General features: G+C 33.3%; 5 protein-coding genes across 6 annotated transcripts; 2 read left to right on the top strand and 3 right to left on the bottom strand.

Annotated features, from left to right (window-relative positions):
* Nucleotides 1-18: 18 nt before the first annotated feature.
* On the bottom strand, nt 19-4,574 carry LOC105960541 (propionyl-CoA carboxylase). The gene is made up of 13 exons (XM_012984729.2): nt 4,367-4,574; nt 4,054-4,255; nt 3,542-3,616; nt 3,314-3,415; nt 3,184-3,215; nt 2,589-2,702; nt 2,366-2,480; nt 2,084-2,274; nt 1,877-1,993; nt 1,682-1,762; nt 1,304-1,536; nt 771-810; nt 19-652 (listed from the first exon to the last, which is right to left on the bottom strand). The coding sequence occupies exons 1-13, from the start codon at nt 4,448-4,450 to the stop codon at nt 119-121; spliced, it is 1,920 nt and encodes a 639-aa protein (XP_012840183.2). The 5' UTR covers nt 4,451-4,574; the 3' UTR covers nt 19-118.
* A 587-nt stretch (nt 4,575-5,161) lies between these two features.
* On the top strand, nt 5,162-10,521 carry LOC105960542 (DEAD-box ATP-dependent RNA helicase 8). 2 transcript variants are annotated; one of them, XM_012984730.2, is made up of 10 exons: nt 5,164-5,377; nt 5,463-5,765; nt 6,691-6,751; nt 7,754-7,988; nt 8,186-8,424; nt 8,589-8,840; nt 8,950-9,130; nt 9,753-9,841; nt 9,931-10,004; nt 10,106-10,521. In XM_012984730.2, exons 2-10 carry the CDS (start codon nt 5,476-5,478, stop codon nt 10,182-10,184), a joined length of 1,500 nt encoding a protein of 499 aa, XP_012840184.1. In that variant the 5' UTR covers nt 5,164-5,377; nt 5,463-5,475; the 3' UTR covers nt 10,185-10,521. The 2 variants fall into 2 exon arrangements, with proteins under 2 accessions (XP_012840185.1, XP_012840184.1); XM_012984731.2 differs by having other exon boundaries at nt 5,162-5,765.
* A 3,205-nt stretch (nt 10,522-13,726) lies between these two features.
* Nucleotides 13,727-15,728, top strand: LOC105960543 (transcription factor MYB17). Its single transcript, XM_012984732.2, has 3 exons — nt 13,727-14,133; nt 14,217-14,346; nt 14,988-15,728. The coding sequence occupies exons 1-3, from the start codon at nt 14,001-14,003 to the stop codon at nt 15,556-15,558; spliced, it is 834 nt and encodes a 277-aa protein (XP_012840186.2). The 5' UTR covers nt 13,727-14,000; the 3' UTR covers nt 15,559-15,728.
* A 55-nt stretch (nt 15,729-15,783) lies between these two features.
* Nucleotides 15,784-17,617, bottom strand: LOC105960545 (remorin). The gene is made up of 5 exons (XM_088812920.1): nt 17,368-17,617; nt 17,216-17,257; nt 16,997-17,084; nt 16,783-16,864; nt 15,784-16,246 (listed from the first exon to the last, which is right to left on the bottom strand). The coding sequence occupies exons 1-5, from the start codon at nt 17,465-17,467 to the stop codon at nt 16,046-16,048; spliced, it is 513 nt and encodes a 170-aa protein (XP_088669046.1). The 5' UTR covers nt 17,468-17,617; the 3' UTR covers nt 15,784-16,045.
* A 1,590-nt stretch (nt 17,618-19,207) lies between these two features.
* LOC105960544 (actin-depolymerizing factor 7) lies at nt 19,208-20,956 on the bottom strand. The gene is made up of 3 exons (XM_012984733.2): nt 20,816-20,956; nt 20,347-20,612; nt 19,208-19,534 (listed from the first exon to the last, which is right to left on the bottom strand). The coding sequence occupies exons 1-3, from the start codon at nt 20,816-20,818 to the stop codon at nt 19,384-19,386; spliced, it is 420 nt and encodes a 139-aa protein (XP_012840187.1). The 5' UTR covers nt 20,819-20,956; the 3' UTR covers nt 19,208-19,383.
* Nucleotides 20,957-23,405: the final 2,449 nt, after the last annotated feature.

Here is a 23,405-nt window from a genome sequence, read left to right as displayed (position 1 = left end):
ATTACATTGACATGGAACTCGGTATAAATAACTTTTATTGAAAATACTTCGTTTCAACTAATGTACAATTTATTATACGAACAACATTCCAAGCATAAATTTATACGAGCTTTAAATATCAAGGTGGCAACACAACTTGCTGAGACAACACAAGATCGGACACAGTCTTACCGTGCCTGTCGATTCTTCTAGAGCAATTAACTCCGCCATCTAGAACATTCCGGACAACAACGTTCAGAGAGTGGACCCCTCTAACCTCGTAGATCTCCACCCCAACATTACCATTAACCCACTCGTCTCTTCTTTTTATGTCTCGAGAATCGGGGAAAGACGAGGGATCTAAAAGACGAGAGAGGATATTCTTTACCCACTCAGGTGTTAGAACCATCTTAAGCCTCTCGATATCGGGTGGGTAATGTGGGATGATTGAGAAGTTTAGGTCGTTCCCTTTATCGCCCACCCTGCTATGAGCTACATTGTAGAGAGGAATCTTTTCGCCAGCTGGTGCAGCAGTGGGGCGGCTTTGTGGGGCCCTCGATTCTTTGGTTGAATTTTCTTTGCCCACGTGGATTGTGTTCTTTGTAGTTGATAAGCTGGTTATGTTGTTGTTTCGGGCAGCATAAGTTTGCCAGTGAACATGTTTGCGTTCTACCTGTGACAAAAAAATAGTATTTATATACGAAACGGGTATATACAGATAGATAGATAGATAGATAGATAGATATATAGATAGATAGATAGATAGATAGAGAGAGAGAGAGAGGAGAGACCAATGCTTTTTCGAGAAAAATCTCTTTCCTGTGTCCAGTGCTGCATTACGTAAATAAAAAGGTAAGCGGGCATAAAACAACAATAAAGATGAGTGTGAATTATAATCTCTAATAAAGCAACAACTAAATTTTGGGAGCGACTGCAACTATATAGAACTGCCTAAAAACAACTCAAATATAGCAAGTATTGTAGAAAACTACTCAAACAAACAATTTGATATTGCATTTTATTGCCTAATATCATTAGAGTTCAAATAATTCTCATCGGTAAAATATCCTCATGAAATCTTTACACCATTCAACACTTTCTACTGACATGCTTAGATGAATAACACATATGTGCAGTATTTTTAATATAAAAATTGTTAATCTTTCACCAATCTCAACTACAACCCTTGGTGTAAAACGTTCTATAATGCGAACAATGTGAAAGCCAAGTGCAATAGCATTATTAGAAGGATTAATGTAAAATGAGTGAGAGTTAAAGGATATGGCGATATTAAGCAAAATGTAAAGGAAAACGAAACAAAAACCTGATGCCACCACCGCCAGCAGGGCCATTGGTGTATAAAGCTGTGAACTCTTTCGTTAGCTGGATTGCATGTTCCTCTTTCTCGAACAAGCCATCCATCCTTAATCGAATATCTTCACTCGTCTTTGACGATAAATCCTCGACACATGATGTTTTTAGGCTATCCAGACCAATAATGTAGGAAACAATCTTGTTGCTTGTACCAGGATATAATTCTTCCACCCAAGCCCTTACCTGATGCCAGAGAACAACAATATTATCATGCTAATCGCTAAAATAGTAAATCAAAAAAAAAAAATTATCTTTCCTTTTTAACATGATATACGATAAATTCATTGGTACAGGATTCAATTTGCACTTGGAAATAGAAATTATTTACAAGAAATTCAGCAGCTTTAGCACGTTGTATTGACGCATAGCCTCCATAGGAGATTTCTCCCCAGCCTTTCCATCCATTGTCCTGCATACAAGAAAAAAACATGAACACGAGAAACCAAAAAACGTTAACGTTTTCTTTTTTTTTTTTAAATTTTAGGAATATTCTTCCATGAAAGAGAAACACATACATATGTACCTTTGATCTTAGCAGCAATAGTTTTTGAGGTATGGATGCAGGTGAAGGCTTTGCTCCTAAACAGAGAACTTTGCTCTCGGACAATGGTTGAAATGTGACATCTTGAATATCTATAATCTGCTCATAAGAAACAGAGGATTCCACTTCTTAATTTTTTCCAGTTTAAATATTAGTGTAGCTGAAATACAAAATTGCAATCCAACTTACCACATCCGGGGTAATGTATGCACTAGGATCCCCGATTTCATAAAGAAGTTGTTCAGCGCAAGTATTGAAATTTAGGACCCCTCCGCTGGCTTCTGCCTTCGCTACACAAATCTTGCCGTCGAAGGTAACTTCAGCAAATGGAAGAGACAAATCCAAGAGATTTTGGAAGGACATATTTCGATGTTTATCACCTAGAAGAAAAATTGTACGCAAATGTGTCCTCAAATAATTCTACGAGTTAAATAGATATTAAATATTTGCACTAATGCTGAAGTATTTCACCTGGGTGCATATAATAACCTCCTGTGAGTTGACAACCACATTCGAGAAGATGACCTGCCACAGAGCCTTGTGCTAGGAGCTGCAGCTGATCCCAGTTCCATCCTAATTCATATACCTGATCACAAACAGAAGCCATTCATTAGTAGATAACAGTGATTAACATGTAAGAAGATGCTCGTATAATAGTATATTTAGTAGATAAAAAGGAGATATGTTTTCATACCATTGGAGCTAAGAATAAAGAAGCATCGGCCACCCGAGAGGTAATTATAACATCTGGGGTGTATCTCTCCAGACATTCAACAATTGGAGATGCTCCGAGATACACGCTAACATCCTACGTAAATCGAGGCTATTTCTTGAGATATAAGATGTAAAAGGAGTTGCAAACACCACTAGGCAAATATTGACTACTCTAAATTGTATGGGTTTATTGCACTTGGTTCCTGAGTGATTTTGAATCGCTAAAAAACTACCCCATGTTATTTTATTGTCAAAAACCCAATTCAATTTTTTTTAACACACAACCCCATTCAAAAGGGTACTAATTGCTAAAAAAAGTAAAATCATAGGGGGGTTTTGCCAATAAAATAACATGAGATAATTTTCTACCAATTTGATATAACACATGGGTACTAATTGCAATAAACTCTGAATTTATATGCATATTTGATTATTTATCCACCAACCATGAGTCCATGACAATTTGACAGGTCTATTGTCTAGTGTTCAGTGCAAGTTATAAACTCCTAATATTACATGTATGATGATTCAAAAGATGCTACTCACAGAGTCAAAAAAGAATGCCAAAATCTTACACCATCGACATATTTCAGTTCACCGTCCACTCCTGAATAGGTTGCAAAAACAAATTAAATTGTTAGCATTAATATACAGTCTTGATAATAGAATATTCATTTACTATATTCCTCTGATGTTAATGAATACCTATTTCTGAGACAGATGACTGATAAGCCAGGCCAACAGTCACATCAATCCCAAGTTTGCTCGCAGTTCGTAAAACCTCTTCTTGAGCACCATATGGAGACTCTTCACATGAGTTACAAAGAGTATGAATACATATTTATACGAGCCATGGCAGTTTTGAGGTCTTGAAATAAAAAAAAAAAAAAAAAAGGAAAAAAGAACGATAAAATTGCAAATCAAAATACTCACTAGCACCCATATTGGTAATAATGCGGACACCTCTCTCGATAGCCAGTGGTAAAAGCAACTCCATCCAGTCAGAAACTGCACAATCATCGACAACTTTGAGGAAATTCAAATTGCATCAAAGCATGAAGCATATAATCAGAAACATAATGAACTTCCCCAACATAATATTTGTCTTTCTCCGAGTCTTGGTATAGCGAAGCATAAGAAATCAAGTACAGCATGTGAAAGTCGTTTATTACGATCTCACAAACAAGAACTCATTTTAAGGAAAGAAAAACGAAAAAAAAAACCCAAGCAACACATATAGTCTATATCAGCTTGTTCTAAGATTTAGTCCTAATTTTTCTTCCTTTTTCTCCTACATAGGCATTTTATCATACAACTTCAATGCACAAACAACTTCGATGAAGTCCTTAAACTTTTTTTAAATCAATAAGCAGTAAATCACATAAACATGAATAATCACCGACCAAAAAAACAATTAACAAAATGCAGTTGAAAATTATACATACTGCGAGGATCGTAGCCCTTGCCGCCGGACTTCAAAGCACTGTAACGCTCGGCCAGAGTGCGTTCCGCTAAGCATTCGAGTACTAAGTAGTCCAATTCCTCCACTCTCTGAAGCAATTTCAGTGCTGCAATCGGCCGATCGCCGCCAAATCCAGCTCCACAGCCTACAACCACTTTCTCCTTTCGCCGCCGCGGATTCAGCCTCTACGATCGGCAACGATAGTCAAATTGAAAAACAAAATTAGATATCTTCTTTTTTAGTAATCATTTTTTTTCCAATAATTCGAATGATTTGATACAAGATAGACAACGAACCAGCTTAACTACGCAGTCGTGAGTCTCCGGAGATTCGCCGCCCAAATCTTCCATTAACGCCGTTAATTCAAGGTTTTCAGGCATCAGTGCTTACACTGTTAATAGTTGGATTAAATTGCAAAATTTAAACAAGTGGGATTAGTGGTTAGACTTCCACGTAAGATGAACTATTATTTAAGCTGAAAAAAGGATTTCTTTTTTAATAATTATTATATAGTTTAATTAAATTTATATATGAAGAATATATTTGCCCATTTCTTTACATGGATAGACTCCTATGACTAATATGTGCCCAATTAAATTACAAGCCGAGAGGCCCGATACCCAAATAAATACTTTCGGGCCATAATTAAATTCACCAAACATAATCTATCATCAACAATTCAATCATTCTTTAAATTTTATTTTCACGTATATCAAGATTCTTTCTAATTTTCTCGAATTTGAGGAGGCTGACTTAGGCATTGGAGGATTTTCACCGTAACGAAACTCCATTTCCCCGAAGCAAGAAATATTCTCAAAGAATCGTTGTGATTTCAAAGATTACACTAAAGTGATTCGTGTTGATTTATTATTGACAACATAATTCATAGTCCAAATTAATTACAATCCATGCTTAGGACCTGTAACCCCTATAAAATTTCCATATTTATATTAAACATTATAGGTTTTTTTTTTCGTTGAGTAAATTACAACCACCTCCTTGAAGTAAAGTGTAATTATGAAAACTCTTTCCGTTTGAAAAATTACATCCAGTTCCCTACAAAAGGGTATTAATGAAAACGTTTACAAATTGTATGGGAGTGGATGTAATTATGGAAAATGTAGGCGTCTTTTTCATAAATAGATATATACTTCCAAGTATACATACAGACATATGTACGCATATATCGGCTTCCCTAGAACGGTCGGATCTTCGTGAATTCCCCCATTTCTCTCTCGCATTCAATTTGGTCTTCTCTCTGCCAACATTGTATCCAAATAAATTCACAGCAATTAGTCTGTATATAGGTTCGTAGTGTTTTTCTTTGTAAATACAAGGGTTACAGGCGTAGAATTTGTGCAATTTGCTATTTTTTTTTTTGTAATTTCGCAGTTAGGGATTTTTGATGGGTTCGAGAGCGAGATATCCGCCGCCGGGAATGGGCGGAGGCAGAGGTGGAGGTGGAGGTGGAGGCGGCGGAGGAATGAACCCGAACGCCGGACCAAACCCTAGTTTTCAATCGAGAAACCCCCCACATCAGTATGTACAAAGGAGCCCAGCTCCGAACAATCAGAATTATCAATTGTTTCAAAACCCTAACCCGCAGCAATGGCAGCGAAGAACTCAGATGCTGCCCGCCGATTCATCTGTCGACGAGGTAGAGAAGACTGTACAGTCAGAAGCCACTGATTCCAGGTTAATAGTTTTCCCCCATTTTTTCTGTACGCGTGGGAGCTTTTCGATTTAGTTGCTACTTGTTTTTTCTGCTGATTAGTGGTATTTGTATCCCTTTTTCTTTAATTTTTTTTTCGATTGAAGGTTTGTTGTATTGATTATTAGTGTTCCTATGTGAGCTGGAGCTAAAGCATTAAAAATTCGAATTAGGGAAACGCCGAACTAGTTATGTTTATTGAACACCTAAACGAGCAAGTCTTTAAAGTTCGGCTAGCTGAATTATAAATTGGCTAGAGATGTTCTGTCAGATATGTATTGGCTTTGGCATTTCATATTGCGGTGGGTCAAAAGATTGTAGGGTAACGAAACGGGCTTCCGATTTAAATGAAGAAGAAAGTTATTTATGAAACTGTTTCTAATTTTAGGCGTGCGCCAGTTGGCATTGATTATATGGTAGGCGCCGATTTAAATGTTCCGCATACTTCCAACCTGCTATAGGGGGAGACTTTTGTTGTTTTGCAGCAAAACTTAAGTTCGGTTGATTATGTTCTTGGATTGCCTTACCTGTTATTGAAACATTTGAAGATGCTGCCTTTTCTTTTTCAAATCGAGAACTCAATGATTCCTTTTTTTTTTTAAACTTTGTTATGACATGCTGAATTTAAAGGAAGTTATTTCGGTATCAGTGCGATGCAAACCGGCCTTTCTGGATTAAACTACTTGTTATCAAATGTTTGACAGAGGAGATCTTGTTAATATTTCCACCCACTTTTGTGCTTGCACGTCGATATTTTTATTTGCTACTTCATTTCTCCGTGCTATTACTACTTTTGTCTAGTTGAGTTTTGTAGTCTTAATTAATCTCTTACCAATTTTTCTACATTTTGTCAATAACATCTTCAATTATTCCTGCACAATTGACACTAAGATTTTTCTTCTTGTCCAGTTCACAAGATTGGAAGGCGCAGTTAAAGTTACCACCACAGGACACTCGTTACAGAACCGAGGCAAGATTTTCATCGATTTACAAATTTTGTGGAATGCTAGGCCAACATTAATTTTGTTATTGGCTTAGTTTGTTGTTAAGTTGTTCATTTTCTCGCCTTATATTAATTTTAGATGTTGTTATAGTAATTGAATCATTGAATAGTTTCATCGTTTAGGAAAATTAATTATTTGGTGAAAGGATGTTTTGTGGATGTCACAATTGATAAGAACAAATTGAGAAATTAATTATTTAGGAATTGCATTGGCTAATTATGATCTAAATGAAATCATAAAACATTTAAGTTTTAAACTTAGTTATCGCCTCAGTTAGGCCCCTCTTAATATTTTCATTATGCGTTTTGCACAACACTTTTTACTCATTTAATGCCTTCTAAAAAAAATTAATGTTAGTGCATTATTTGATTTTTTACCTCTATTAGCTGCAGTGACTGTTATGCATGTTCGGAACACGTGGTTCTTTAAGTGACTGAAAAATAGTCATATGATGACCTAAGCAGTCTGTTAGGATATTGTTCAAGTTCTGATTGACTTCTATGTTGTGGATCATTTCTGTTGCATAACGTCCATGGAGATTTCACTGCATTTTTCATTGTTGTCTTATCAGAAGAATTAAGTTAAGTGGTGAAAACAACTAAAATAATGCATAAAAGCTTAATAACATCAAATTGTGGAGAATAAATGGGGACTATGGACATCATTTCTAGACATGTATCCGAACTGGAAAATTTGTGTTAAGTGTTTCAACTGATCTTAAATTTGAATGGAGACTCTATTAAGTTGATTGATTGAGTGAAAGCAAATTAACAACTCCTCAACGCCCACTCCCCCCTGAAATATTGTTTTTCTGACATGTTTTTTAGCGTAATATGGATTCTTCGACTTCAAATTCTTTGAGATATGTGGTTGTTCGTGTTGTTTTCACTTACAGTTTACCATTTCTATTGGTACGCAAGTCCTGTAGAAACTAATAGCCAGATTGCCATTTGGATTTTTTCTTTCAGGATGTTACAGCTACCAAAGGAAATGAGTTTGAGGACTACTTTCTGAAGCGTGAGTTGCTTATGGGAATATATGAGAAGGGTTTTGAGAGGCCATCTCCTATCCAGGAGGAGAGTATTCCAATTGCTCTCACTGGAAGCGATATATTGGCTAGGGCCAAAAACGGGACGGGGAAAACTGCTTCCTTTTGCATTCCTGCTTTGGAGAAAATTGATCAAGATAAAAATGCCATTCAAGGTTTGAATTATCCTTTTAAAGTTTCCTAAAAACATAGAATCTCCGAACTTTTCTTGGAAGAAATGGGCCTATGTTTAACATTCTAAACCCTAATGAATTTTGGGAGGCCTTGATAAACGTGTGATAGCCATCTCACATAAAAAAGAAATGTTAATTTTCGCTATAGTATAGTATCTTATGGTTATGCATGTTTGCAGTTGTTATTCTTGTCCCAACGAGAGAATTGGCTCTTCAAACTGCACTAGTTTGTAAAGAACTTGGGAAACATTTACAAATTCAAGTTATGGCTACTACCGGTGGAACTAGCTTAAAAGATGACATAATGCGCCTCTACCAACCAGTTCATCTTCTTGTTGGCACACCTGGAAGAGTTCTTGATCTTGCCAACAAAGGTGTCTGCATATTGAATGAGTGCTGTATGCTTGTGATGGATGAGGTATGTTTTTTCACAATTTTTCGTCATACTGTTAGTGGATCATGTTTTAGGGTGTAAATAAATATGATCGCTTATTTTAACTTCAGTAAAGATGTGACGTTGGTTTCCACGAACAATACTATAAAGTGGGATAGTAATATGCTCACTTTATTAATGTCTTTCAGGCTGATAAGCTTTTGTCACCGGAGTTCCAACCTTCTATTGAGCAGTTAATTCGCTTTATGCCTACAAATCGTCAGATTCTTATGTTCTCAGCTACATTTCCTGTTACTGTAAAATCTTTCAAAGATCGATACCTTCATAAGCCCTATGTCATCAACCTCATGGACGAGCTTACCCTCAAGGGTATAACCCAGTTTTATGCTTTTGTTGAAGAAAGACAGAAAATTCACTGCCTCAATACTCTTTTTTCGAAGGTACGTGATCAAGGACCAATATTTGGTGGTTTTTGTCATTATATGCATATTCTTCTGTCTCTTTCGATTTTTGTTATGAACTTAATAGATCTATTGTTTTTGCCTTCAGCTTCAAATAAACCAATCTATTATTTTCTGCAACTCTGTGAATCGAGTAGAACTTCTTGCCAAGAAAATTACGGAACTTGGCTATTCTTGCTTCTACATTCACGCTAAGATGCTTCAAGATCATCGCAACAGAGTATTTCATGATTTTCGCAATGGTGCATGCAGAAATCTTGTCTGCACTGGTATGTTATTCACTTAAATTTATATGGGTTAGTCAAATCATTTTTATCTTTACTGATTCTGGTGGTGATTCTTCACAGAAAAGGTTTAAACCAAATATGTACTGAACAGGAGCTTTAAACAAAATTTTGTCATTAACTTTTCAGTTGGGAATTTATACTTGCTTGGTGGCAAAATTTGGACTTATTATCAGTCCGGTTAAATACGAATATGTCTTTCTTGGATCAATAAAGTGATATCGGCCAATAATGAGGATCGATCAGTGAGAAGCAATTTGTTTATATAGTGTGCTAAGAATTTTATGATGAATGGGGTTTTTCTACATTCGTTCCTTTTTATATATTATTCTTTCTGCATTCCTACATATTCGTTAGGTGTTTCTAAAACAAACCGTTCCTTCATAAAGTGATAAGTAAATTGCTGTTGTTCTTTTACCTTTTAAATTTGTTGGAGCTACCTTAGTTTAGTTCCTTCTCAAGGATTTGTTTTACGTACAAACTACAGAAATTCTAGCGAAGGGTGTAACAATTTTCATCCAATACTAATTTTTTTCTTCTTTATAATAATCATGTCCTAATCCTTCATGTAATTCTTCTTTACTCGTTTCCTATAAACAACTTGCAGACTTATTCACAAGAGGAATAGACATTCAGGCTGTCAACGTCGTCATCAATTTTGATTTCCCAAAGAATTCAGAAACATATCTACATAGGGTACAATAATTCAAATTCTTGTCTGGGGTTCCATGGCCTTTTTTTTTCCCGTCTGATTTTCTTACGATTATCCATGTCATCATGTGTAGGTTGGTCGATCCGGAAGGTTTGGACACCTTGGTCTAGCTGTGAATCTGATCACATACGAGGACCGCTTCAACTTGTATGCATCTTAATACCTTCGGTTTTTTTTTTCTTGATATATATAGTCACGTGTTATTCCAAATTATTATCCTCTCTAATTTCTTCTATCTTATTTTTCAGGTATAGAATTGAACAAGAATTAGGGACCGAGATTAAGCAGATCCCTCCGAATATCGATCAAGCTATATACTGTCTGTGAATCTGGTGTTGGCTGGTATTTATTTACCCTTTCATGGTTCGAAGCGGTAATTTGGTGATTTATAGAAACTAATGCATGTTTTGTATTGTCTGTGAGTTCAATTATAATTGTTCTTAGGTCAATTTCTAAAAAAAAATACCCCTTTCTCCCATTCAGTTGTTGACTTTTTTTTTCATGTTAATTGACCTTAGGTCAAATATGCTTATGTTATGTTAATTGACCCTTTGAAGTTTGAACAGTTCAACTAAAATTATCAGAGAAGTTGTGTTTAATTCGTGTAATGTACTTGAAAATCGTTTCTTTTAATAACGGGCTATAACCGACATTTTAGTGTTGAGATACTTGCGATTTCTTTTTCCCCATCATGATTGAAACATTCCTAATTTATGCATGGATTTTCGATGAAACATTAGTTTTGACGGGTAAATGTGACTACCGAAACGGATGGATTTTTCCGTCATTAGCCTTTACTTCAAGAGGGTATTAAATGTTTCTAAACACGAAGCATTTTGAAATAACTTGAAAACGAGAGATGAGTGTTTGAGATTCAGTCGAGTATCAAATTTCTTTGTCAAATGACTCGATTTTTGAAATAGTTTCTTCGACGAATTTGTTTTCGATCGAATGCAGCCTTTATCTCTTTCGTAGAAATTCAAGATTCAAATGCAGAAAGATGGAAGTTAATTTTGTGGTCCCACTCTTTTGAGCTTTACTTTTGAGATAAGATGAATTTGATTTTGGTTTTCTTCTATAGAGAGTGAAATAAAATTACTGAGTGTAGATAAAATGGAATGGTCCAGATTCATGACAAGAACTTGAGATGTGAAGTCCATTAGTTGTCGGCTGGGAAAAAAAATTGATTGTACTGAATAAATGCTAACCTAAAATTAGTATATAGTATGTTTGATTCATGTTTTTGACTGCATTGAATTCACTTTTTACCTACCTTAGTGTGTGTGTGTGTTTTGACTTGGAGGTATTTTTTGGTCAAATATATACTACACATTTGTATACACTATAGCTCATGTTACAATGTCGCATGATCATGTTACAATGTCTGTGTTTTGATACTCCGGTAAACGTCAATTCCGATCCGAAAATTTTGTATATTGGAACAATTTATTTCAATCCGGATTTTGAAAATCAAGATTCTTCTGATTTGCTTTGGATTGGAATTGGAATATAAATGGGATTTTGGTTTTTGATCTGATCTTAATTTTCGAAAATATTTCCCAAATAATCTTTTTCTTTTTTTTTTCCCTCAAAAGTTGCATTTATTGATATCTATAATTATATATTTTATATTATATATGTAAACACAATATCGGATTTTCGACTGAAACATGTTTTTCCAATTCCAATTTTCGAATTTCCATTTTTTTTGGGACTTCTTTTGTAATGGGGTTGGGATTAATTTTCGATTCTGATTCGACCTATTTGATTTCCACCCTTAGTGATAGTCAAAGAAAATATCTACGTTAATAAACTATGGCATATTAAATTTTGTGATGAAACTAGCCAAACAAATGCATGTGAAGAGAAGTAATCTATGTTCGATCACAATTCTAGAATATAGGACCTATTTTACCTACCTACTTTTTTTTTCCTATTTGTCAACATCTCATAGTAATATATATAAAATTAAAATTAAAATTAAAATTACAATTAAAATTAAAATTATAAAAAAAAAAAAGAAAAAAAAAAGAAAGAAAAACCGGGCCAAAAAATCTGTTAAGCAACTTGCTGCATTGAAAATGAATAGACTTTTCAAACTTCAAAGTTGAGAGAGAGAGAGAGAGAGAGAGAGAGAGAGAGAGAGAGAGAGAGAGAGAGAGAGAGAGAGAGAGAGAGAGAGAGAGAGAGAGAGAGAGAGAGAGAGAGAGAGAGAGTCCAATTTTCAATTAAAATCAAATAACAAGAAATAAATATTTCCTTTTATTTTCCTGCACACTCTCATGCTGCATGAATCTGTGTCCCCGCCATTAATGCGTTTCTCTTTCATATCTCTGTGTGTGTGTGTGTGTGTATAGAGATGTATGTATGTGTATGCATATGGTGGCATGTGGGTGCATAGGTGAGGAAAGAGAGTATTGATAATGAATGCAGCAGAGTAGTAATTATGAAGAAACCCTAATAAATGCTTTTCATCTTCATGAATATAATGCATCATCTCTCTCTCTCTCTCTCTCGTTTCTCTCTCTTATCTGATTTAACCTGTATTATGATATGCTGCATTTACTCCCAATACCCCACACACACACACAGTGACAAACAGTAGGGTACTACTTCTACTACACTACTGTGTTTGTTTGGTTTGTTGGCACAAATCTTGAAATTTCTTTTCTCCTTTTTGCTCTCTCAGCTTACATTTCTCTGTTCAATGCTTTTTTCTCCAAATCCTTTAATGCACCATTCCCCTATTATTATTTGTTTTTGTCCTCTTATAATTAATTTTATATTATATATGATAAATGATTATAATACATCATTTTCTCATTTATTTTTTCTTAATTAATTATTTCTTTTATTTGTTTATGAGTTATTTAGGTTATTAATTTAGAAAAATAACAATTAATGCATGCATCATTTTTGGGTAATTTTTTTCTCTCTTAAAATCAACAATTAATTTTGAAATGGATGGTGTTGGCGCCAGATTTCTCACCAAGAGTTTTGAGAAAATTCGCCAAGATATGAGATATATAAATACTATTTAATTTCATGTTATTATTTTGGGATTTTTATAAAGTCCATATTTGTACAGTTTTAATTATTTAGGACCTTATTTTTATTTTTATATGTAATTATTTTAGATTAGGTAACTTATTTAATTTGTCCCTATCTAAATTAAGTGTAGAAATGATAATATTCTCTTACATACGTTCGAATTTTTTGGGTTCAAACTAGTGTTTGCAGAGCTTATCTCATGCATATTATAAGCCAAGGTTGAACTTGGTTAGAGGTGGTTCGGCACCACCTCACAATTAATCGGCACAATGATATATCATAAATAAATCAGTTTTCAAATTTAATGCAATGTATTTCTAGATACTATTTGAAAATAATATACTAACAAAATATCAATCTACTCGAACCATGTTACAAAAATAATCAAATCGAGTTCAAACACAATTTTAGATTGAATATATATTACATATATTTATATAAATATAAATGTGAAGGGAATATATTAATTTGACAGAAGAAATAAATTGCTTGGCAACCTGAGAGCAAAGGAGAAAGGGGGAACAACAGAATATATATAATGAAGCAATAAATAAACGAATTTATTTAATTTGTTCCCATATGGGATCAATCATTCAAATATCCTCGTCCATCCATATTAATGACTATACATATATACATATAATTAATTAATTGCACTATTTTTAGATTTAAATTAAATGAAACTATAATTTTTTTTTTTTCAATATAATAAATATTTAATTTTACTATATATCCCCTAATTCTATCTATATATGAAAGTTGTAAGCATTCAATGCTTATATAGCCAGCTGATGAGGAGATGCCCCAAAAGTTCTCATGAATTGTCTTTTCACATTTATTTTTCCATTTTTATTTATATTTATTATATATACATATACATATATATATATACATATATTGTCTGTGAAGAGTGAAGACTATATACATTTGAAACTTTTTCTTCCTTACTATGTTGAGTTTTTTCTACTGAGAAAAAAAAACGTCCAGTGTGCGTGTGTGAGAGAGAGAGAGAGAGAGAGAGAGAGAGAGAGAGAGAGAGAGAGAGAGAGAGAGAGAGAGAGAGAGAGATTGTTGATTGTCGATTGTTGAAGAATGGGGAGAGCACCATGTTGTGATAAGAAGGGGTTGAAGAAGGGGCCATGGACACCTGATGAAGATGAGAAACTGGTGGACTACATTAACAACCATGGTCATGGTAGCTGGAGATCCCTCCCCAAGCTTGCAGGTTTTTTTTTTTTTCTTTTTTTTTTTATATATATATAAATGTTTTGGAATAATTAATTAATAATTAGTTGTTTGACATGACAGGACTTTTCCGGTGTGGGAAAAGTTGCCGGCTACGGTGGAACAACTATCTCCGGCCGGATATTATAAGAGGTCCCTTCACTCATGAAGAAGAGAAGCTTGTCATACAATTGCATGCCATTCTTGGAAACAGGTTTTTTTTTTTTCTTTTTTTTTATTCTTCCTTGTAGTACGAATTAGCACTTTCGGAAAATTTCGTTTTTTTTTTTTTTTTTTTTGGAAAGTGAAGATCTAATTCCAATTCGGTTCGGAAAAAAAGAAATGAGAAATGGGAAATCGGGATCTTGGAAATTGGAATGAGAAAGTTTAATTTGTTCTGGAATTAGAAATTTTTGGATTGGAATCGACTACATTTGTAAATTCCAATTTTTTTTTTTTCAAGTGATGTATAAAATGCATAATAATGTCGATCGATATTATAAATATAAATTTCTGAAGAAAAAACGTTCAACATTTTCGGATCGGAATCGACGATATTTGAAAAATTCCATTTTTTTTTGTCAACTGGTATATAAAATGGATAATAATACTAATGTTGATATTATAAGTGTAGTTTTCTGAAGAAAAAAAATCAAAATTTTCAGAAATTATAATCGGAATCTCATATATATTCTAATTTCATTTATAAAAAAAAAAGAAAAAAAACAAGAAATCGAAATTGGAATGAAAAATACTATTCCAACATCAGAAAATTTCGGATCGGAAAAGAAAAAAAAAACAATGGTCGATTTTTTCGTTTAATTTCCGGTTTAATTATTTTCGACTTTTTTTCAGGTGGGCAGCAATTGCTTCTCAACTCCCGGGAAGAACGGACAACGAGATCAAGAATCTATGGAACACTCATCTCAAGAAAAGATTGCTTCAAATGGGAATCGATCCTCAAACTCATGAGCCCTCTTCGACTTTATCAAACGGTCTTCCTTCGACCCGCCACATGGCGCAATGGGAGAGCGCCAGGCTGGAAGCCGAAGCCCGTCTCTCCAAGGAATCTCGACCGTCGATTAATCCATCACCATCTGATGGAAAGTCGGACGGCGACTATTTCATGCGATTGTGGAATTCCGAAGTCGGAGAAACGTTTCGAAAAGTGGATAAGAAAACGGAATATTCCGTTTCTCAAAGTCCGGTTTTTTCCGGGACCACTACGGAAACCGGGCTTCTCACGGAACAGAAAAATGAGGATTTTCTTACGGGGTCGGATTCTTGCATCGATAACGAAATCGAGGACTCGTCCGAATCTTCTTCGTTACAGCTGCTTTTGGATTTTCCAAGTAACAATGATATGAGCTTCTTGGGGCAACCTGATTGTTATTACAACAGCTTATATCCTTCCATTTTTACTTGATTCTTTTTTTTTTCTTTTTCGGGTTTTCGCGTTTCGTTAGGTATGTAAAATGACATGTATTAAATGTTTTGGCTAGCTACTTTTTTTAATTCTCCCTATTGCTTGGGAAGAATTGAAAAGTGTAACTTTTCGTTTGTTGTCGATTTATCGAGTAATCGCGGTTTTATAAATAGCTTGTATGTTTTGATTAAGTGACACAATATCGAAATTTCAGGGAGCTACGTATTTGAAAAATAACAAGTCTCTATTAAGTTTTTAAGTAGTAGGGGGCCATAGCCCCCATTAGCTCTATGTTGGCTCCGACCACTTCAGTGGCAGAAATGTAATTCCACACTCTACGAATATTTTTTCGATAAATGGTTTTTTTTTTCCACAATGCGAAACGTATGCAAAATTGGTTTAAAAGAAGAAGAAAAACAAAATTTTCGAGGAAAAAAATGAAGGAAAATTCAATTGGTGGTTCACTAGCAAACCACTCGAGTTTTCGTTAGTCCCGAAAGCACGCAAAGCCCGATTTGGGAATCTGGCCCGTAGCGCGATACTTTGCAGCCATCTCGGAAGCTTTGAGAAGTTCCTCACCCTTTCGGGCTTCAACGGTGGCTCTCTTCTCTTCTGCATGCTTGTGTATTTGTGCTGCCTTGTTTTTCATTTTCTCTGCATATTCCGCTTTTTTCCTCTCCAGTTGTTCCTGCGCGCGCGCGCACACACCGTTTTGATTTCCGACGAATAAATATAATTATTGAAATTTTAAATTCCGTTTCAATTTTACTAATACCATTTTGATTTTGAACGTGATTTTGACCATCTTCTAATCTGATCATTGAAAAATTCAAACACGGAAATTGCAGTCCTTTCAGTTAGTTTTCTACTCCCACTTGAATCAACTAGATTGGACGTCGGGTGACAAAGTTACGCACGAATCCGTTACATTTTGAATTTTAGATAACTCAAAATATCAAAGTTGTAGACAGAGTTAATTGATTCATGCATATCTTTCTCACACGACATCCAACATTAGTGATCCGAATTGTATTATAAAGCTAACTCAAAGAACTATAAATTTCAATTTTCGCATTTGCCAATTCAGACTAAAAAACAGTTAAAATCACGTTTGAAGTCAAAACGACATTTATCACAATATAGATTAATTAATGTGATCATATATATTATATCAGTAAGAAGAATATGACTAATTAATTCATTAGTTAATAAATTAATGTTTACCTGTATTTTTTTGAGTTGGGCTTCAAGAGATGCCTTCTTGCTATTTTCCCATGATGAAACTTTTGCCTGCCTCTTTTGAGCCCTGCATCCAACTCCATCAAAATAATCAAGAAAATAAAAATAAAAACCAAATAAATATATTCATCAAATTAAATAAAAAAACAGAGAATTAAGGAAATTAAAGAAAATATTCATGGATAATTAAAAATCATACTTGTTCTCAACTTTGCTTTTTTCCCTTTCCTCCCACGCCTTAATAAACGACAACTTCTTCTCGTGTTCTAGCTTCGCCATTGCGATATCTACATATATAGATAGGTAATTTTACTACAAATAATCATAATCATCCACCAATATTGAAATAAATATATGTATACATACATGTTCACTCAAATTTAAGAAACTTATTAATAATTAAAGATTATTACAATACCTCGGTCGAGAGGTTGTCTTGCCTCGTCGGATTCCGCGACCTCTAAAATGATTTCGAAAATAAGAGCAAGTTATATATTATATCATATTATTATCATCAAAACCATATATATATATATATATATATATATATATGAAAGGATAGGTAATTACTTGTGAAATCATGATCTTGACGAGACGGAGTGGCGTGCCCAGAAAGGGGTGGCTCCGCCGCTCCTGACTTCCTGGAAACAACTTCCTCCGGCGCCGCCATTGCCGTTTATTATATATATATATGTGTGTATGTATATATAAAGCTAGAGAGATCTAGAGCTCTAATTACCTCTGCAATGGCGGCGAAACGAAAAGAAAGAAATAACTCAACACGAAGCAAAAAGGGGTCGCTACTAAATATGGAAATGGCGAAAGAATTTGATTAATTAGAATATTTATTGAGTGGGATAGAGAGAGAACGAAAAACCAGTGTAATTCAAGGTACGTGCTTGTTTCACGCCTACGTTGTTCTTGTGTGTGTGTGTGTGTGTTAGAGAGAGAGGACCTAATTTATATTACGATATATATATATATATATATATATATATATATATATATATATATATATATATATATATATATATATATATATATATATATATATATATATATATATATAGGTTAATTTTTAAATATGTTTTGATTATAGTAGTAACTAGTAAGTACGATGTGGAAATGGGATGAATCGAATTGGAATTAATTAACACTTCCGAACATATTCCCAATTTTTTCGAAAGCCAAAAAAAAAAATCCAATCCAAATTATCGTTTTTCTTTTATGTAAAAAAAAATTGCATTCAGAAATATTTGGATTTGGAGGGGTAGAATTCAGAAATTTTATTTTTATTTACACATAAAATAAAATATATAATAATATTATTATTAATATAATTTTCCGCAAAAAATGGATTTTTTAGGAATTATTTTTAAAAGTTAAACTGGATCGAAAAATCAAAGGCTCGTATATATATTTCAATTTCCAATTTGTATACATTTTATTTTATTTTTTCTATTCGAACTCAAGCTCAAGCTCAAATTGAGCTTCATAGGTTTTCGAATGAAAATATGCACTCAAAATTGATTCTTAAAAGCACAAATATAGCTAAAATGAAACCATTAATAGCATTTATTTGAGTTTGGCAACGAAAATATGAAATTAAAAACTTAGGCACAAATTAAATATGAATGGAGCTTCTGCCTAACACAACTCTCTCTCTCTCTCTCTTCTTTTAAATATCTAATTTATTTGAGAGTTGAATCACACTTTATTTTAAAATCCTAAAATGCCCCTTCCTTTCTTAATAAATAAAGAAGAAATGTTTGGTTCAACATTTGAGTAGGGGTATTCATTCGGCAATATAGTACCGAACCAAACTAGAATTTCGGTAGTTAACAAATTTGTAACGTTTACATAACTTAATTGTTCGGTTCGGTATGGCTTTTTACCGAATTAATTCGGTTTTTTCGGTTCAGTAACGGTTAAATCGAAAATATATTTTAATATTTTAGAAAATGTAAAAAAAAATATTTAAACTAATAAATTGTTGAATTAATCGTTCAAATTTCAATAATCGACCTTAAAAAATGAATATCAATAGGGACTAATATGTAAATAATGGATAAAATTATCAATCTAAAAGTATTTTATAATTTGTTATAACGTTAAAGAATTTAATATAAAATAAAAAAACAAGTATTTATTAAATATTTCAGTATTCAGTATGGTATATCGGGCATCAATACCGTAATACCGTACCGAAAACCAAAATTCCGAAAAAACTTTACCAACAACACCGGACATAAAAAATTATTCTAATTAATGCGATTATGTTGCCCATAACTTCACATATTACAAACGAGGTCGGAAATTCAAATTTCTTTGATCGACTCCTTGCAAAATTTATTTAAAAGAAAGAAAGCTAATTTAACAAATCAAAACATAATGAAAGACAAGAAAAATATCCAATCAAAAGAAATATCTTAATAGGAATAAGGTGATAGTATGATCCATCATCAACTATAGTTTGTGTTATGACATAATAAATAGTACGATGAAAATTACAAATAACAATTAAAAAAAAAAGGGAAATATATTGGAAATAAATAAATAAATAGAAAGCATAATAATAATAATAAATTAATAAGCTCTTTCTTTGATGATGTCCAAACTCATCTCACTTGGATCAGTTGCCTGTAACTCAACTTGAATCCCATCTAACTCTCTCTTGATTCTGTCCTTTGAACTTGCATACAGCATCTTTGTTCTCACTGTTGCCCCTTCTGGTGACCTGTCATTTTTTTATTTATTTAAAAAATTTAAATTATATTATGCGTTACCGTACCGGCCGTCAATTCTGATTTATTATATTGTTGGCCCGTAACATAATTTAGGAGATAGAAAACAATCACAACTACTAACACATGATCGAGTATGTATACGACTACAACCATATCGTATGTAACTACGCCATTCTTATGAACGAGCGTAAATATCATGAAGACTAATTGTTTATCGTTTCTAGGTATTTAGTAAGATGTCGTGCTTAGTAAAAAGATCGAGGCGTCAACTGCACCGATTCATGTTTCGTCTTTATCTATAAATCAAGACTTACGCATTCAACCTATGTGAGCTAAATCATGTATCGAAATGATTTTAGCAAAGGACCACTCCTAGCAAACCAATCGAATTCGTGATAAGGGCCTACGTATTAGAGCCTATAATTGTATAATAACTAGATCAAGAAACGCCGAGTATATAATTCGAATCGTCGAATTAGATCAAATAATTTAATTAATCAAGACGACATATCTTCGCAATCAAATTAAATAAACGGAGGCATATTAGTATACGTGTGTGCGTGTGTGTGTGTATATATTTACACTAGTGTAGTCAGAATTTTAAGTTTGCAAGGGGCGTATAAAATTTTACGAGGGAGGGCCCACAATGCTACCATACACGATTTTTATTTTTTGTATTGTCTATATAAAATAATAGGGATCTGAGAAATGTTGGTGTGTGGGGAGTGGGGAGATGGCCCCCTTTGCCTATATACTGGCTTCGTCACTATGTGTATATGTAAATAATTACGAGCTAGCGTACCATGCAATGAAGTAAATCTTGCTCTTGTGGCAATTCTCATCGGTGGTGAAGTCATAGTCGTAGACGGCGTAGCGGCACTCATTGGCCGGGAGGCTGTCGGCAAAGTCCTGGTAAGACTCGCCCTGCGGGCCCACCTTCTCGACAACGACTTGCTGGACATTGTTGTCGATCTTGAACACAATGTATCTGTGGTTCCTTTTCGCCTTCAGCTCCAAGAATTTCAGCTTGCACTCGTCGTTCACAGCTATTCCCGACACCGAATTCGCCTGTCGACAAATCAAACACAACACACAAAATATAATGAAATATTATTGATGACTGCGGAGCCAGCATATGACCAGAGGTCAAACACAACACACAAATACAATAAAATATTATCAAATATTGGTGGAACCAGCATACGATCAGAGCGCGTATATTAATATTATACATGAAGCAAATAATACATAAGAAATTAATTATGATATACCATTGTTGTTTTGTGGTAAGAAGAGATTGAAGTTTAGATTGAAGAAGAAGAAGAAGAAGATGAATATGGAGAGAAGAGAGAGAGAGAATGGGATCCTTGGTTTTTGGTACAACGTTGGATTTGGAATATTTCAAACGGGCCGGAGAGATTTTTCAGCCTCGTTTTTTATTTTTAGGTAAATTAACTAATGCCACGTGTCTTGTTTTGCTTCGTTTCACAATTTTTACCACCCACGTTTTTCTTTTTCTTTCTTCTTCCATATATAGTGTTTAAATTGTGACTTTATTTATATGAAATAATTAATAATAAATAGAGTGCATGATTGGGGTGAAAATTGAGGGAGGGATAATAATAATAATAATAATAATAATAATAATAATAATAATAATAATAATAATAATAATAATAATAATAATAATAATAATAATAATTTGCAATTTTCGAACAATATTTTTCATTCTGAATCTCGTAATTCATTTTTTTTTTTTTTGGAGTTTTTGGATTGAAATTGAAATAAGTATCAGATTCCAATTTTAATTTGAGATAAATTACGGCCACCCCCTATGGATAGAGTTAAATTACGAAAAAAAAAGAAAAACCTTTTGTTTGGGTAATTACAACCACCTACTTCAACTATGAATCTTTTTACACGTCCATCCTTATAGTGTAAATGTGGAATGTTCTCTAGTTTGCACTCGCTTTGTGTAAAAATACAGTTTCTGATGCATCACTGTCTTATATATACAAGCCATGAGACATATTTTATGATCATTTTGTTTCAAAATATGAAGCTCCAATGGGGTCAAACGGGTACAAACTGGAGAATATTCCACATAATCTAGAAGATTCCGCTAAATTTAACATCGCAATGATGGACGTGTAAGAAAATTCATAGTTGAGGGGTTGTAATTACCCAAATATGAGAGGATTTTCGTAATTTGACCTTACATCGGAGTGGCCGTAATTCATGCTTTAATTCCTTTTCATATAATTTTTTCATTACTACTCTAAATATAGCATCATTAATATAATCTTTTTACCAATATTTTAAATTTGTTAAAAACAATTAGGATAAATGGCAAATAGGACCATGACAAGGCCACTTAATTAAAAGAGGGACATCCAATTTTTTTGTCTTTCAAACAAATTCAGCTCTTTCAGACTTATTTGCAAGTAAGGAAAATCATTTTATATATACCAAAATTACCCGCAATTCATTGAAACTCAATTCAACTCCAATTTCATGATTTACATCCCAATTTAGCCCAATTTCATGATTTACACCCCAATTTAACCCAAGTTCATCAATTAACCAATTTTAACCCTAATTTCAATTTTGACCCCAATTTTGACCCGCCATCATCGGAGAACGCCGGTCGCCGCCGTTGACCGACGTTGACTTTTTTTTTTTTTTTTTTGAAATTTTTTTTTTCCTGAATTGTTTTCCGGCCGGTCAACTGTCGTTGACCGCCGGGTCTCCGGCGTTGATTTTTTTTTTATATAATTTTGTTTTTTCTTAAAAAAAATATTTTAACTAATATTACTGTCTTGGCTGCTAAATTACTGTCTCCGACAGTTATTTAACTGTCGGAGACAGTAATTTAACTGTTAATTGACTTTTTTTTTTCTTCAAAAATATTTTAATTAATATTACTGTATTTGTTGCTAAATTACTGTCTCCGACAGTTATTTAACTGTCGGAGACAGTAATTTAACTGTTAATTGACTTTTTTATTCTTAAAAAAAATATTTTTAATTAATATTATTGTATTCGTTGCTAAATTATTGTCTCCAGCAGTTATTTAACTGTCGGAGACAGTAATTTAACTGTTGATTGACTTTTTTATTCTTAAAAAAATATTTTTAATTAATATTACTGTATTCGTTGCTAAATTACTATCTCTAGCAGTTATTTAACTGCCGGAGACAGTAAGTTAACTGTTAATTGACTTTTTGTTTCTTAAAAAAAATTATTTTTAATTAATATTACTGTCTTGGCTGCTAAATTACTGTCTCCAACAGTAATTTAACTGTCTTAGACAATAATATTAATAATATTATTGTTCGGAAAAATAATATTCATAATATTACTGTCCCAAACAGTAATATTACTGTCTGAGACAATAATGTAGTAGCCAAGAGAGTAATATTAATTAAAATATTTTTTCTAAGAAAAAAAAATTCAAAAAAAAACATTTCAGAAAAAAAATTATTTTCTGAAAAAAAAAATTTGGGGGTTAATTTGATATATTTGTTTAAATCCGGGGTCAATGTGTAATATTAAGGAAGTTAGAGCCTAATGGATGGAATTGATAAGAATTATATTATAGATGGTATTTTATACTAAAGACATGGGAATGGATTTAATTGAGAGACTATTTTTTTTTAGACCAATTTGCATTTAAGTTCTATGTGATGGAACTTTTTGCCCTTCGACCAAAAAATTAATTAAAAATGGGGCTTTTCAAACAATACTTAAAGAAAAAAAAAATCAGGAATTAAAATACAAGAGTTGTTTGTTCTATTCATCTTGAATATGAAAATGCAAAATCGTGTAGGTAATTGCAGAGTCGTGGTTAATCACGATGAC

Source organism: Erythranthe guttata, chromosome 14 (assembly GCF_056151865.1).
Source record: "Erythranthe guttata isolate IM_541 chromosome 14, IM_541, whole genome shotgun sequence".
Classification (NCBI taxonomy): Eukaryota; Viridiplantae; Streptophyta; class Magnoliopsida; order Lamiales; family Phrymaceae; genus Erythranthe; species Erythranthe guttata.
The sequence above is the reverse complement of the archived record's forward strand: the minus strand, read 5'-3'. Positions and strand labels throughout refer to the sequence as shown.